General features: G+C 36.8%; 1 protein-coding gene across 1 annotated transcript in view; it reads right to left on the reverse strand.

The window, feature by feature from the left end:
• Positions 1-13,582, reverse strand: part of HSD17B4 (hydroxysteroid 17-beta dehydrogenase 4) — a 188,266-nt gene that overhangs the window by 120,241 nt on the left and 54,443 nt on the right. The window contains exons 8-10 of the mRNA XM_075179291.1: positions 8,453-8,640; positions 5,088-5,179; positions 3,913-3,937 (exon numbers count right to left, since the gene is read on the reverse strand). Of these exons, the coding sequence (XP_075035392.1) occupies positions 3,913-3,937; positions 5,088-5,179; positions 8,453-8,640 (305 nt within the window). The remainder of the gene's footprint in view (positions 1-3,912; positions 3,938-5,087; positions 5,180-8,452; positions 8,641-13,582) is intronic.

Raw genomic sequence — 13,582 nt, forward strand, 5'->3', positions numbered from 1 at the left:
ATGAGTAACAGATTGGTAATAAATGTGACATTTCTGTAAGTAGCTTATATTCAAAATGAAATAAATACTCTGCTCCACTAGATGATAGGCAGATACTCACCCCACTAAAGTATCTGTAATGGTCAATTCTTCTGCTGGAAAGGCAGCAGGCTTTGAAGACTTGACATTTCTGTGCACTTCTGTGTCAAGAGCATTGATTGGATGCTGCAGCTGCCATCCAACAAAAGCTCTTGGCAATAGAAGCATCGGAGTGTTGAAATCCTAAATTCGCCTTCATTTGGCAGAAAAATTGACCGGTACAGAGGCCCTGTTCTGGACAAGCACCTGATGAATGCCCGGGGTCACTGAACATTTCTCTTGTTTGTGAAAGAGGGATTTATATAAATTTAGGATCAGGGTGAAGTAAATTTACATTTTTTAAGGTAATCTTGCACCAAAATATTGAAATATTGCTCATGTAGGACAGAATATAGCAAGGATTAAACTTAAACAAAGACAGGCTAGGATAGTTGCCTACTTTTGTGGTCTCTGTAAACAACAAGCAGACAGTCAAGTCCATAAATATTGGGACATCGACACAAGTCTCATATTTTGGGCTCTATACACCACAATGGATTGGAAATTAAACAAACAAGATGTGCTTTAGCTGCAGACTTTCAGCTTTAATTTGAGGGAATTTACATCCAAATCAGGTGAACAGTGTAGGAGCTACAATGGTTTCTATATGTGCCTCCCACTTTTTAAGGGACCAAAAGTAATGGGACAAACTAAAAGAATCCTACATCAAACTTTCACTTTTTAATACTTTGTTGCAAATCCTTTGCAGTCAATTACAGCCTGAAATCTGGAAGGCATAGACATCACCAGACGCTGGGTTTCATCCCTGGTGATGCTCTGCCAGGCCTCTACTGCAAATGTCTTCAGTTCCTGCTTGTTCTTGGGGCATTTTCCCTTCAGTTTTGTCTTCATCAAGTGAAATGCATGCTCAATCGGATTCAAGTCAGGTGATTGACTTGGCCATTGCATAACATTCCACTTGTTAGCCTTAAAAAACTCTTTGGTTGCTTTTGCAGTATGCTTCGGGTCATTGTCTATCTGCACTGTGAAGCGCCGTCCAATGAGTTCTGAAGCATTTCACTGAATATGAGCAGATAATATTGCCCGAAACACTTCAGAATTCATCCTGCTGCTTTTGTCAGCAGTCACATCATCAATAAATACAAGGGAACCAGTTCCATTGGCAGCCATACATGCCTACAACATGACACTACAACCACCATGCTTCACTGATGAGGTGGTGATGTTTTGGATCATGAGCAGTTCCTTTCCTTCTCCATACTCTTCTCTTCCCATCACTCTGGTACAAGTTGATCTTTGTCTCATCTGTCCATAGGATGTTGTTCCAGAACTGTAACGGCTTTTTTAGATGTTGTTTGGCAAACTCTAATCTGGTCTTCCTGTTTTTGTGGCTCACAAATGGTTTACATCTTGTGGTGAACCCTCTATATATTCACTCCTGTGAAGTCTTCTTTTGATTATTGACTTTGACACATATACACCTACCTCCTGGAGAGTGTTTGGCCAACTGTTATGAAGGGGTTTTTCTTCATCAGGGAAAAAATTATTCTGTCATCCACCACAGTTGTTTTCCGTGGTCTTCTGGGTCTTTTGGTGTTGCTGAGCTCTCCGATGCGTTCTTTCTTTTTAAGAATGTTCCAAACAGTAGATTTGGCCACACCTAATGTTTTTGCTATCTCTCTGATGGGTTTGTTTTGATTTTTCAGCCTAATGATGGCTTGCTTCACTGATAGTGACAGCTCTTTGGATCTCATATTGAGAGTCGACAGCAACAGATTCCAAATCCAAATGTCACACCTAGAATCAACTCCAGACCTTTTACCTGCTTAATTGATGATGAAATAACGAGGGAATAGCCCACGCATGTCCATGAAATACCTTTTGAGTCGATTGTCCCATTACTTTTGGTCCCTTAAAAAGTGGGAGGCACATATAGAAACCGTTGTAATTCCTACACTGTTCACCTGATTTGGATGCAAATACCCTCAAATTAAGGCTGAAAGTCTGCAGTTAAAGCACATCTTGTTAGTTTCATTTCAAATCCATTGTGGTGGTGTCTAGAGCCCAAAATATGAGAATTGTGTCGATATCCAAATATTTATGGACTTGAGTGTATATGCAGAAAAAAGCCAAAGTTTCTAACAGCAATATATACAAGAAAATAGGAGTGCTAGGTAAATCACTTCATAATTATTTATTATACAAATCTACATACATATAAATAACGTGAATATGTTCATAGACACCAGAGAAACAAAACACAACAAAATAAAAAATAACACGTATCTAATGCATAAATAAAACATAGAATTTCTGGTAGAAAAAATATACCACATATATAAAAGACCAATTCTCAGCACTATATAGAGATAAAATATCGGGGCTTGTATAAAAATCAGGCTCACAGGTATGAGATAGAGTGACATAAATGATTAGAGCAGAAATGGAGCATAAAACAAGTGTATCACAGCCGTCCATATAAACTCCAGCCTGTGGAGCAGGGAGAAATAGTACTCAGAAACCCCCTTGTGATATATTCATTGTTCCAATAGTAATGCCAATAAGCTGATCAACCTTATTCCGTGTATAGTGATTCCAACACAGCTATGTGTGTAGGAAGAATATCTACAGTTCCCAACACAGAGATTCAAAAAATCTCTGTGTTGGGAACTGTAGATATTCTTCTTACACACATAGCTGTGTGTGACTCACTATACAAGGAATAAGGTTAATCAGCTTATTGGCATTACTATTGGAACAATGAATATATCACAAGGGGAATTATTCTGTGAGCCTGATCTTTATACAAGCTCCGATATTTTATCTCTATAAAGTGCTGAGAATTGGTCTTTTATATATGTGGTATATTTTTTCTACCAGAAATTCTATGTTATTTATGCATTAGATACGTGTTATTTTTTATTTTGTTTTTTTTTTTTGTTTCCCTGGTGTCTATGGTCATATTCACATTATTTACATGTATGTAGATTTGTATAATAAATAATTATGAAGTGATTTACTTAGCGCTCCTATTTTCTTGTACACATTTTGCTTCTCTATAGGTCTGGAACCTATTATTGGTGCTGCTGGTTTACTCTTCAAAGGTCAATTCTAACGCCCAAACTGTGTGTGTATTTTTGTTTGTATTTCTAACAGCAATAACTGTGGGGCAGAGGCTGAGTTTGAACACATTTGCGTCAAAAAAACATATGTATAAAATGTGTTCACAAAAATATGCAATTAAGCGAATATGCAAGATATGTGCAGCTCTGCAGCAGTAGCACTTGTGCCAGGCATACATCAGATACACTTACACACAATTATTTATTTATTTTAACTTTGGTGTGATAGCGAGTTCAAATGTGCAGGGTTTTTTTTGCTATGCAAACGGACCTAAGGCCAACTCGCATCTCGCCCTGTGAGTCTCCTGTAAGATGTGAACTATTTCAATTAATATATTTCAGGGATAAAATGATCATATGAAATTATTATTTACGTAATATTATTTCATTGATGGCATGAGTTGTAATAAGGTCTCTCTTTCTGCGCTAATCTGTCCATTCTGCAGAACAGCAAAGCTGTTGTCCAAATTTCTGTATCGTTTAATGTATTTATGAGCACAAATGGACAGTTTAGTCACCACGCACTATAATAGTTTGTGAAATAGCAGCAAAGTATTTTCAACAATTATGGAATTAATAATTTAAATTTAAAAAAGATAAGTTAAAAAGTAAAATAAATCTGCAGTTTATTTCACTACTCTATGACCTTCCATACACATTTGGAAATAGCTGTACTGTCACTGATTTTAGTTTTGCTGCATAATATACTCACATTTGCCAATCCAGCCAGCCCCAACCTGTGGGCAGACAAAGCACACTTTTGCTTAGTTTGCTATTCATACAACAGTTCACTATAATTTTACATCTATAGAAACAGAAATATTAACTATTGGATTTCAGTGACTGCGGGTGTAATAAGAATGTAACATCTGCAATGGAAATATATTTCATTCAATACATATTACTTGTTCAGTCAAAAGCATTGCATATCAACTAGCCTATCTGCAATGGTTTTGTTACCAGCTTTTGACTAGATTTTAAATGTCATCCAACAAATGATTAATAGAACAGATCAAACATTCAACACATTATGAGGAACTGCAATAGACCTTTTATGAAAACACCTATTACGGATATTGGAGCCAATAGTGACTGATATGAAAAATCAATGGCTCTATTCTGACAATTAAAACAATAGTACATACTCAAGTTGCAATAAATGATATTAAATAATATGTTACAAACACATACTTGCATTTCCCTCAGACATACTGTATTTATATAGATGTAAACATTGCAAACACATGATGAGATGTTTAGGGCTTGTTCAGATGAGAACTTTGAAAGAATTTGGTCACACCATATTCTTAGGGGGAAGATTCACTTCTGCTCGAAGTGTCTGGCTATTATACGTGCCGAATGCTGGGGAAGCAATTCAATTCCGGGACCCACAATGCTCATCGTGCTGTTCTGGGATGGACTTTGCTCTGAACTGAATCTCCCCTAAGCCTGCCCTAAAAATCGTGCAGGCTTTGCAATCAATGATCTTGTGCATTCATGTGTCTGTGGTTTACACAAGCATCCAGCAGTGTAAAGAGCGGATTAAAGTATATTTCCAGAAAAGCACGTATGCACAATTGTCTGGTGTCTCTAACTGACTTGAGGGCTATACTGCTGCACATCTGAATTATTTTTCTACTGTTTACATTGATATCATTTCTTGAAGCCCTTCAATGCTCTTATACTGCATACATACGTCTTTAATCTTTACTTTGTGCATTAATGGACCAAGACAAATAAAATATGCATGATATACATCTGCAAAAATAATAGACGTTTGAATTATTATTGATAGTAATAGAGTAAAACAGATGTTAATATACATATATTTTTTAAACACACAAAATAATTGGCCTCTTGACAACAGAGGGAAAAACAAAACCTCACCTCGAACAAACTACCATTTTCCCGACAGCTGTCATGACAGAGCCACAACACAAGAGGAACCACATACTCCGGCTTCAGAGCATCCAACAGATCTAAAATTAAATCAGACAGACAGGCTGAGTGCAAAAAGGGGGAATATGTTCTCTTTCATGTCATACTATGCTGTAATTGTCAACCATGTGAATGTTTTGTGTCATTGTTTTACAAACAAGCCCAAGGCTTAACTAGTACAGATATAAAAAAAAGTAAATATAGCCGTGGACCCTACATCTACACACAGTGACGTCCCATGTCTCAGTCATGTCACTAGGAAATTCATAGGCTGCAGTTTCAGAAATACTGGATCAGCGCACAAAATCCCGGCTTCCTTCACTGTGTGCACATGCTGGGCCCTCTTTAGCAATCATCAAAAAGGTAGAAAATACTACAATATGTTAACACTTCACACTTGATCTGCACCCTTGTCGGAAGCTTTCTTTGGTGACATAAAGGTAACAACAATATTTATTGCTGAAGCTACAATATATCTAAATGCATTAGGGAACAGAAAAAATAATAATGTTCTACCATGCAGCAGGCAAGTAGGTGCCCTTCTCACGACATCCTCAGTTATAGTAATTTTCCCCTTCAAAATAACTTATCTGTATAAATAGACGCTGAAGGAAGAATGTAGTTAAGGCCATTAAATCGGCTCTTCCCCTGCGACTCCAGTCCTCTAAATAGCCAAACGTGGCAGTTCTAGTGGTGAAAGGAATTAAACTGGGGGTTGAACGATTATGTAACAGGATATAAAATAGTAGACATTTTGGTTCGTTTATTTTTTATTTTATTTTTTTTTTTTTCTTTTGACAGGCGCAACCAGAACAATCTGCCATTTATTATGTCACATCCCAAAATCCTTGTATGCTGCCATTAAGAGATGAGAAGGATTCCCAGACTCATTCCGCCGTACAGATTAGGAAGTAATGAGAATCCCCTGGCAGAAATAGGGCCCGGAAAGAGAAAATTTAACAACAGTGGTAAGGGTGACTTAATGTGGGGTAGTATAAGTGGGAGTAGGGTAAGCTCTAAAAAAAGAGATGGGCTTTCAGATAAAGATTTAAAGGTCTGAGTCTGATTGGGCATAAGTGGGTAGGGGCACGTGAGAAGACTTATAGGCAGGAATGAGAGGTGGTTAACAGAGACAAGGGAGGCCACAGGTAGATCTATGAAGGGGTGGTGCTGTTGAGGGCTTAGTAGGTAATGGTGAGTTATTTGAATTGGGCTTTAGAGGACATGGGAAGCCAGTGTAGGGTGTTGCAAAGTGGTGCAGCGACGTGAAAGAAAGATCAGTTTTGCTGCAGCATTTAAGATGAATTGAAGCAGAGATAGGTGGGTGGGAATGCCAAAGAGAAGGAGGTTGCCGTAATCAAGGCAGGAGAAGAAACAGTTGATTACAGTTTTGATAGCATATTGGGTAAAAAAGGGCATATTCTGGCAATATTTATAAAGTGGAGGCAAAAGGACTGTGAGAGGTACTGGATGTAAGGATTAAAGCAGAAGGTGGAGTCAAGTGTGACAACATGGCTGGGATACTAATTAAATTGTGGTATTAGTGAGCATGAAGGAAATTTGAGGGTAAGTGGTGGCTCTGCAGGGAGGGAAGATCAGCTCTGTTTTGGACACATTGAGCTTTAGGTGGCATTGAGACATACTTGTGGAGATAGGTCAGGGGAGGAGAGGCCGATTTGGGTGTTGCCAGCGTAGAGGTGGTACTGGAGCACGAATGAGCTACATAGTTCCCAAGAGAAGATCTTAATTTCCATTAGTAAAAAGCAGAACAGTCAAAAATGGGACATGTGAGATATACTATGAGTCTTTTCATTCACCAGAGATCACATCCACATGCACCAGAATGTTCTTATCTTTTTATAAGGAGTATGTAAACATTTAATACAAATAAGCCTACTTCTTTATAATGTAAATCAACTATTCTTCATTTAACAGGTTTCGCTCCCTTTACAAACCTATTGTGTTCCTAAAGCTGTGAATTTTTGACTTCTCACTACCTAGGGATCTAAAGGGTTTAGAATACTGAAGATGAAATAATGTAACTACAACCTACAGCACAGTGTATGGCTTTACACGTACAAGTAAAACTCTGACTTAGGGGACTTTAATCTTTTCACATATTAGAACAGTGGATAGTTTCCGGTCTGTCAAAATAAAAATCCAAGTGAAACATCTACACATCCTATATTCTTGCAAGACAGAGGCAGAGGTAAGCCACGTGAGCTCCAAATCTACTTTTACTCATCCAGCACTGCTTAAAGATTTAGCTTTCACGGTAGCTATTCTGTGTTTGTTTAAATATTTAGAGTCAAGCTGGTACTTGCTGCTCTTGTTATCTAGGTCATAAATTCTATCTTCAGAGAATACTCAAAACCTTTTTGCCAGCTGGACAAATTTGGAGGGTCCAGTTTCTTTCCTCTGCATATATTTGTAAACCTGTTATACCCATTCCTCTGTCATTCTACAGCTCATCCCATAGACTCCTCCTTGTCATTTTACCTGATCTCAATCCTGCAAATCGACAACATTACTACTGTTTAAAACTAGAACATGATCACGTAATAAAGGGGCATTAACAGTTATTTCACAAACTGGCGTAAAAATTTGGAACATGCCTCAATGATGCTACTCGTTCCTAGAAAATTCATACACTTCCTTCTCATGACGCATAAAATAGCTGCTTCCTCTTGTTACACTTTAACGGCTACAGTTTTAGCCAGGTCCCAAAATGGTCTGCATTGCAATGATAACTGAGGAGGGCAAATTTGTTAAATGATTTTAACAGGGTTTGCAGGAATGAAGCTGGTGTGTTGTAGTGTGAGATACCTTAATTACAAAATGTATTTTATTTATTACTTTATAAAAAAAAATGAATGTCAAGTTCTCTAATTTTAGGTCATATATAAAGATATTTTTAATTATTTTATTATTATTTTTAATTGGCCTTGGAACTGTAATCAAAACTTTTGGCATTTACAGAAAATTCACTCCACGCATTAAAGTACTTCCATCTATGTGATCGCTTTTACTAAGCTTCTTCCTACCCTTGCCGGAGCCTTGAGTTTTCCGAACTCTGCTACACAGAACCCAGAACTGGCAAATTAATTCCACTATGAGAACAACTAGCTGGGGCATAGAGAAGCTCAGTAACATTTATTCAGTAGATGGTAGTGCAGCTTTAAAGGAAACATTGAGGTTGTGATAGATTTCACATTTCATGCAAAAATATCATATTACTGCACTTATTCACACCTACAGAAAATATAAAACAAATGTCAGTACAAGTAACATATCCCTAGAAAATGGCAAATTACCTTGTGGCATGACCGTCTGAGTGAGCCTGGAACCAGCAGTTGGTGCAATTGAATTACTGAAGATGTTGTACTTCACTCCCTCAAGAGCGAGAGTGTTGGAAAGGCCTACTAGTCCAAGCTTAGCAGCACTGTAGTTTGCTTGCCCAAAATTCCCATATATTCCAGCTGCAGATGATGTCATTATTATCCTATAAATAAATAAAAAAAATAATCAAACAAAACAACAGTTTAATATGCAATTAGCCAACGAAACATCATTTCTACATGTGAAAATGAATTACATTTCTCAGATTCAATGCATACATACATACATACAATACATACATACAATACATACAATACATACATACAAAAGAGGGATAAAACAAAAACAAAATAACTTGGCAGTTAGAGCATGTTGTACATATACACCTTTTACAGTTGTACGATACATTAAATGTGATATGCATTCTTCTAAATTACAAACCTAACTTATTGTGGTGTTCATGTTTTCTGTTTTATTATTATTAATTGATGTATTTGTAGAAACATACTAAATAATGATATTTATAATTAAAGATGGGATCTGATATCCGAGATTATCACAGCTTGGGAGATGCTCACACCCAGCAGCTTTGTAATAATTACAATCTACACATCAACCATCTCCCGTTTATTGCAACCGTAATGATGGAATATCAACTATACAGCCATCTAAATCTTGAATTTTGAATTAAGGATTTCTCTAAAATCAACTTGTTGGTAATATTATGTATGTACTCAATGGGCCTGATTCATTAAGGAAAGTAAGGCAAAATAATTGAGCAAGTTTTCTCCTGGACAAAGCTATGTTACATTGCAAGGGGTGCAAATTAGTTTATTATTTTGCACATAAGTAGAATACTGGCTGTTTTTCCATCTAGCACACAAATACTTAATGGCTTTCTTTGCACAATGAAAACTTTGATCTAGGACATGCCCTGCACCAACTATAAATCTGTCTCCACATTTTAAATTTATCTCCCCCTCCAATGCAACATAGTTTGGCAAGGTGAAAAGTTACTCATTTTTTTTTGCTTTACTTTCCTTAATAAATCAGGCCCTATGGGTACACAGATATCTCTCTCTCTCTCTCTATATATATATATATATATATATATATATATATATATATATATATATATATATATATATATATATATATATATATATATATATATATATATATATACACATATACATACATATATATATATACACACACACTAGAGTACCTTCTCTTTGATAGTGTGTATAAACAGCAATAAAAGCAACAATGTCTCCTCCCCATTGGGCACATATTAACATGCATTACACTTTCACAATTAGCACTAAAATTAATAACAAAATATGAAATACATTTTGTGTAAACAAATCCAATTCCATACTGATGTGATGCAAAGATGATTTATTGAATAAGTCACAGTAATTGCAGGCAAATGCCCTGAACAAAAGGCAATAGATTATTTGATACTAAACTATAAATCAAGAATGTGCCACAAACCAAACAAAATCAACATATTTAGAAAATACTTAAATTGATGTGAAATCCATCCACTGCTTTAGTAGAGAGGGTCAATAATAGTTCACACTGGCTGGAATCAATCCAGATTCCGCACTGAGCAGCTGTTGTAAGATGTGTATGAACTTTTTTCAGAGCCCAGTTGACAAAACAGCTGCTGGCGTGCCATCCGTGTTTTATTATCAGTTATTACTAAAGTCCTGCGGTGCAAAGGCTTGATGACAAAGTGTCAGTATTATTAAATGTACACATTTAATAATGCTGACAGATATTTAGATGAGGTAAGTGGGGCCAGCGAGAATAGACTTTTGTACAGCACACGTTCAGGACTTGTGTAACTGAGTGGTCTTGCAAGACCTGTGACAAAATGCTATGTAAAAGACAGTGCACGCTAGTGCTCATTTTGCAATATAACAGGTCACTTGGAAGTGATAAAGTGGAAAGCTCTGTGTCTATAAAATTATATGGGATCTGAAGAATTTGTTTTCTACTGACAAATTAAATTCATCACCTATTCAGTAAATCACATATTGCAATGTAATGAGATACAAATGAACACAGTAATCCTTGGTTCTATAACAAGGGCAAGTCAAAATCCCTAAAACTACCAATAGGCACCTATTTAGTGAAAGAATGTATTGTCGTGTATTATACGCATTAGTGAGAACCAGCATTATATATTAAATTATCCATCCCCGGAAGGATGAGGTTCATTCTGAGATTCTTCCAGAAAGCCCTAAGATTTAATTTAGGAAATTTGAGGCAGAAAATAGCCTTGAGGTATTTGAGTCATTCCACATCAGTTCACCAAGGTGTGAACACCACTTCACTTAGATTTTAACGAAAATGTTTTAGTTGAGAGAGCATGTCCCATAAACTAATTCTGCCAAATATCACGACTTTCTGACCATTTGTTTCCAAACTATTCATTTGTTAATGTATTAAACTATTTACTAATCTTGCCTTATGAATTCCAGTTTATTTGAAGTATCACAGATGTTTATTAAGGAATCACCACAAAATATGGAACCAAGGTAACTTTTCCTCCCGAATCCAAAAATCCAAATTACCTTATCTGCCTTATGTTTCGAGTTACAGGAAAAATGCAGCATTCTGGGACAGAATTAAAAAGCTAGGTTAAATCAACATTAGATATCCCATTTTTTTAGTTGCTTAAAAAAAGTATACATTACTACCACAAAAAATTCAGCATGGCAGTCTGATGTTTGAATATAGCGCTACGGAATAATTTGGCGCTATATAAATAAATTAAGATGATGATTGCTGTTGTACCGCATACATAATTTACACAAGAAACCATGAAACTTAAACATAACTGAAGTTGAGCCAACAATAACATTATTTTCCCCTTGTTTGGAACCTGTTGTAACGGTCTGTAATTTTACTTAAAGTGTCAGCAGACGGTGTATACAGCCTTCCAGTACTTCCTTGGATAGGAGGCACTTCCGTTACACAGAGGACGTGGACACATTTGTTGCTTTACGTTTCATGAACTTTACCAGCACATCTTGTTCCTCATTGCATTGAATAATATACCAGATGTTATACACTGCTGCTATGTATGTTTCAGGTTGCAGAACACTTTTGTCTACATTTTTTGTGACTGTGGTCATAGTGACACTAACTCCGGCTTCTGCTGTCCTCATGTTGTCTGATGACAAGTGGTATATGTGTAGCTCATCATTAATAATAGACCGAAATCTGTGATGAGTATGTGGTCCTGCCAGTCTTTGCTTTTTCTAGACGGCTATGCAACTTGGTTTTGCAGACTTGTATTTCACTTTGTGACTCGTAGAAAAACTTTCTGCCATGTACATTTTCATTTACCCAGTTATACAGGTCCAATGGTGTCAAGATGTGATAGGTTTCCACTGCTTGCAGACTGTTGCGGGTGGCTAGATGTTTAACTGTCCTTCTATTGCCCTCACACTGGCTCTTATGAGCCGTGGCAAAAAAATTCCATTCTGCTTGAATGCTGAAGTCATCCTTATGGAAGCATAAGTTCAAAACATTTTTGCAGTTCTTGTATTGTGCACTAGCACCACCACTAAAGTAGTGAACATACTCCAATTTTGGTAATAATTCTGAAAAGCATTTTATAACTACCATAATAAAGGCATGCACAGTTATGGCTACATAGTCAATGGTATCACTTATAACACACAGACTCACACAGTTTAAAGTGTTACAATCATGCCTAAATATTCAGCAAAAGGGTGGATTGCTTCTTGTTAAGTGTCCTAGTGGAATCCTTGAATTACATCCTTGCACACGAATGAATAATTTTCTGCGAATTCTAGCAACACAATAGCTTCTGCTTCTGGTCAAATGGTTTCCTTCAACTGGCGCAGGTATTCAGCCTGGGACTTAGCCGTGTACAGATGGACTGTTGCATCATTGACAGCACTACAAATAACTTCACGGAGTTGTTCTACTGTACTAGTGATTATAACCAAATTACTTTGGTCAGTGTGAACCCACTGCTTATAAACAATTGTGTCGTCATTCATGTCACTATCATGAAAATGTTTTTCAACTATTGACTATGGATTTACATACTAAAAACGTTAACACCTTTGGAGCTGAATGCAGATTTTGAATTGGCCTCATTCTTTTAAGGAACACCCAATGTGAAGAAACACCAGTGTCCCAATTGGAAAGCATTCTCCTAAACATTGGTAATATTCAAAAAACAACAAATAAAGCATCATAAGGGACAAAATCAGAATAGAATAGGCATTAATGTAAAGGAAGCATCATCCAACAAATTTATATCCATGTCAGATAAGTTTTAAACTGATAAGTACCCCATATAAGGACAAACACCACTGATAAAAGTGGGGAGATAAAGAATAAGGGACTAAATGCCCTGATTTGATAGGAGGATAAAAATGAACAATAGAAAAGGCTTATATAAAAGAAGGCAGAACACCACGGGACAATCCCAACGAAAATGGAAGGAGTGTAGTGAATTCAGCCTCAGAGTTTAAACCATTAGACATACTTTTTACCATAACAAAGGTATATAAAAGAGTAGAATATCATCTCTCAAACTGGCTATTCAATTGTAGGTATAACATTACTACAAAAGACATAAATCATCACTACGGGGCAAACAACTCAAAATAAGACCCTCCAGACAAGAAAACAGTGAAAAAGAGTATCAATGAAGTCAATTGATCATCATCTATTTATATTGCACCACTAATTCCGCAGCGCTGCACAGAGAACTCATTCACATCAGTCCCTGCCCCATTGGAGCTTACAATCTAAATCCCCCAACATACACAGAGAGAGAGAGACTAAGGGCAATTTAATAGCAGCCAAGTAACCTACCAGTATGTTTTTGGAGTGTGGGAGGAAACCGGAGCACCCAGAGGAAACCCACACAAAAACGGGGAGAACATACAAACTCCACACAGATAAGGCCATGGTCAGGAATCGAACTCATAACCCAAGTGCTGTGAGGCAGAAGTGCTAACCACTAAGCCACCATGCTGCCCAATTGATGTGGTAGTACACCATTCCTCACATGTACAAATGTATCCCTTATGACATGTAACAACATG

The sequence above is a fragment of the Mixophyes fleayi genome, chromosome 1 (assembly GCF_038048845.1).
Source record: "Mixophyes fleayi isolate aMixFle1 chromosome 1, aMixFle1.hap1, whole genome shotgun sequence".
Taxonomy (NCBI): domain Eukaryota; kingdom Metazoa; phylum Chordata; class Amphibia; order Anura; family Limnodynastidae; genus Mixophyes; species Mixophyes fleayi.